General features: G+C 37.8%; 1 protein-coding gene across 2 annotated transcripts; it reads left to right on the forward strand.

Moving 5' to 3' along the window:
* The first annotated feature begins 302 nt into the window (after positions 1 to 302).
* LOC130747242 (heavy metal-associated isoprenylated plant protein 3-like) lies at positions 303 to 2,886 on the forward strand. 2 transcript variants are annotated; one of them, XM_057600112.1, is made up of 5 exons: positions 303 to 452; positions 554 to 692; positions 801 to 1,033; positions 1,243 to 1,327; positions 1,961 to 2,886. In XM_057600112.1, the coding sequence occupies exons 1-5, from the start codon at positions 444 to 446 to the stop codon at positions 2,458 to 2,460; spliced, it is 966 nt and encodes a 321-aa protein (XP_057456095.1). In that variant the 5' UTR covers positions 303 to 443; the 3' UTR covers positions 2,461 to 2,886. The 2 variants fall into 2 exon arrangements, with proteins under 2 accessions (XP_057456095.1, XP_057456093.1); XM_057600110.1 differs by lacking the exon at positions 303 to 452 and having other exon boundaries at positions 518 to 692.
* The last annotated feature ends 483 nt before the right edge of the window (positions 2,887 to 3,369 follow it).

Genomic DNA, 3,369 nt, shown 5'->3' on the forward strand with positions numbered 1-3,369 from the left:
AACAAAACACAAACAAAAAGAAGAAAGACAACACCCACATAAAACAAACCCAAGCAAGAGGCAGAACCAAACATTGATAGCCCAAAACCCAATCCCACAGACAATGAGACACATTACAGATTTTCCTAGCAAGAAGCAAGAAGTTTCTTGCTCATTGCTTATTGCTTAGTCAAAACAAAGGTGTGAAAGAAGGAAAAAGGAAAGAAAAGAAAAACCAAGAGTGTGGGTCCATTCCTCATACTAACATGTACGCGCATGAACCATGTTCATTGTTCATTTGCTCATGACATGCCATATATAAATACCATTACATCACACATAGTCCTACTCAATTCAATTCAATTCAATTTTTAGAGTACTCCAAGAGATACCACTACTACTAATCAAACCACTCTTTCTTCTCTTCTCTTTCTCCTTGCGTGTTTCAAGAGTCACAACAATTAATGGGCGCGGTAAACCACACACACTATATCACTCACTTCTTCACTGTCCTGTTTTCTCTGTTTCATGAATGCTAACTTGTAGTACTACCATGTTGTTGATGATGTTGCAGAAGAAGATCCATACCGACGGCGGCGAAAACCACGATGCCGGAAAGAAAGACGACACCACCACCACCGTGGTCTTGAAAGTCGACATGCATTGCGAGGGTTGCGCTTCCAAAATCGTCAAAAACCTTCGCGCTTTCAAAGGTTTCTACTCTTTTTTTTGTACATTGTTAACAAGAATGTTTATTCAGGAGAAAATCGATCTGGGTTTTGATTTTCATCTAAATGGGTGTGTGTTTTTGTTACTTGAAGGTGTGGAGACGGTGAAGGCGGAGAGCAACACCGGGAAGGTGACAGTTTCCGGCAAAGTGGACCCCACAAAGTTGAGGGATAGCCTGGCGGAGAAGATAAAGAAGAAGGTGGAGCTGGTGTCTCCGCAGCCGAAGAAGGAGAAGGAGAAGGCGGAGAACAAAGACAAAGACACTGAAACCAACAACAAAGCAGAGAAGAAAACTGAAGAGAAGAAAATCAACAAAGACAAACAGGTTCATCAATTTTCTTCACTGGTCCCCCCAGTTTTCCACTCTCTAATTAAATTCTCTCTGTCACTGCCAGCCTGGGATGTTCTTCTTTTTTTTAATAGAATTTTGATTGTTTATTTATTTAAGACAAGTTAATGCACATTTTGCTGAATTTTTTATTTATAATTTGTTTGGCTCTTGATCTTATTATTGATTTTTGTTCAATGTAACAGGCGGTGACTACGGCGGTTCTTAAGGTGCCACTGCACTGCCAGGGATGCATTGACAGGATTGGCAAGTTTGTGTTGAAAACCAAAGGTGTGTACTTACTTCCTTTGTGAGAAATGAGAAATTAGAATCAATTCTACTTGCTAGAATTAATTAGAACTAGTTAGACAGTGTTTGATTTTCAGTTTGGAAGTGGATTTAGGGCATTGAGATTGAAATTGCACATTCCAATGCCCCAAATGTGATGTGAAAGATGTTTTCGCAAGCACTTAGATGATGTTTGAATAATTGAATGTACCAGTAAATTAGATTGACTTCATGGATAAAGAGTTAGATGTATCATGTATACTTGCCATAGTAAGTATTTGCTTCTGCCCTTAAATATAATCAATTTTAAGTTTTCCTTAAACATAATCAATTTTAAAATTTTATGACTGAATTTCATAATGTTACCTAATAAAAACACTAATGATTTTGGGACTTTTTGTTCTCTTTGTGATGTAGTGATTTAATGCATATTTAGAAATGCTTCAACTAATATATTGGGGTCATAATTGACAACCAATATATTGATCTAAAGTTAAAAATTAAAATCAACTTTAGAAAAAAACTTCTCTAAACAGTTTTTGGGGTCATAACAAATTCTTAAAAATGGAAAAACTAGACTAATCCAAACATGTTATTAGCTAATTTGACATGATTATGGTTTTGGTTTGGGTGCAGGAGTTGAAGAAATGTCCATGGACAAGGAAAAGGATACGGTGACAGTGAAGGGGACAATGGAAGTGAAAGCACTTGTGGGGAATCTGACAGAGAGGCTGAGGAAGAAGGTTGAGGTGGTCCCTCCAAAGAAAGACAAGGACAATGACAACAAGGAAGAAGGTGCTGGTGGTGGCAAGAAGAAGAACAAGGGCAATGGTGGTGGTGAAGGAGGAGGAGATAATAATGAGAAAGATGAGGGGGTAGATGGCAAGTTAATAGAACACAACATGAGGGGATATTTGGCTCCTGCTGCAGCATTTGGGTTTGGTGGTTATGGTTATAATAATGGGTATGGATATGGACCCTATGCTGGTGGCAACATTGGTGGCGGCTATAACTATGGACCGCCAGGACCAGTTCATCCGGAGCAGTTTCATCACTTTCAGTTAATGCATGCACAACAACCACCACCTCACCAAATGTTCAGTGATGAGAATCCGAATGCTTGTTCTGTCATGTGATGATGAGGTGTCAAAGCTTTCATTCAATTGGGTTATGATGACGGTCATTTCAGGACAGGGGAAAAAAGAGTACTAGAAAGTAGTAACTAGAGGCTAGATAAGAAAAACAAAAGTAGAGTCTTTCTATATTCCTTTATCACTTTGTTAATCTTTCTTGAAATTCCACGGATGCTTTTGATATGTGTTTGTGCTAGTAAGAAAAGGGTTTTGATGTGATTAAATTAACCAATAGTTTTGACATTATGCCTCTAACTTACTTATAATATAGTTAGAAGCATGTCCATTTTCAATTTAGTAAGTGAAGTATAGGCTAAGAGTGGTGTGAAGGTAGTGTTTCTATATGGTAATGCCAATTTCAGAATTTGTTATGAGCTAATGAATAATGTAAATGATAATATGGAAGATTCTTTCTCCAGTTGGTTATAATTTGTTTACACCTGTCGTGGATAGAAGTTGCTGCCTATGTTCCTATAAATTAATGATTGTATTTGGAATTTGGAAATATGTCTGGCCTCTGCTTGTCCTTATTAGGTGTCCTATGCTATGCCCTCAATGTATGTTGGTGTGTGGATGCACTCATACATACGCTTGTTGTTACAAGTTTCTTCTTCTCTCTGTCCTTGCTTTCAAGTTTAAACCTTTAATTTGTCTCCTTCATCAACTAGGTTTGTTGGGGGTTGGTTTAAACCTGTCCTTTCTCAGCTTTATCATTTGTCCTACATGTTAAAATTTAAATGCTCTTCAATTTGGCTCTTTCCTTGTTATTTTCCAATGACCCCAATGAAAATGCTACTTTGCTATCCTTCCTTATCTATTTGTTTTCTTCTGTGGCTGTGCATGTGCAATTTAATTCGGTAACCTAGGCTGATTTTAACCTAAACTCCAGTGCATTCATGAGGTGAGGATAGC

Source organism: Lotus japonicus, chromosome 3, assembly GCF_012489685.1.
Source record: "Lotus japonicus ecotype B-129 chromosome 3, LjGifu_v1.2".
Taxonomy (NCBI): domain Eukaryota; kingdom Viridiplantae; phylum Streptophyta; class Magnoliopsida; order Fabales; family Fabaceae; genus Lotus; species Lotus japonicus.

Coding starts and splice junctions, on each gene's coding strand:
- LOC130747242 (XM_057600110.1), top strand. CDS start 533: ATGTTGTTGATGATGTTGCAGAAGAAGATCCATACCGACGGCGGCGAA. Junction 1,034..1,242: donor AAATCAACAAAGACAAACAG/GTTCATCAATTT, acceptor TCAATGTAACAG/GCGGTGACTACGGCGGTTCT. Junction 1,328..1,960: donor GTTTGTGTTGAAAACCAAAG/GTGTGTACTTAC, acceptor GTTTGGGTGCAG/GAGTTGAAGAAATGTCCATG.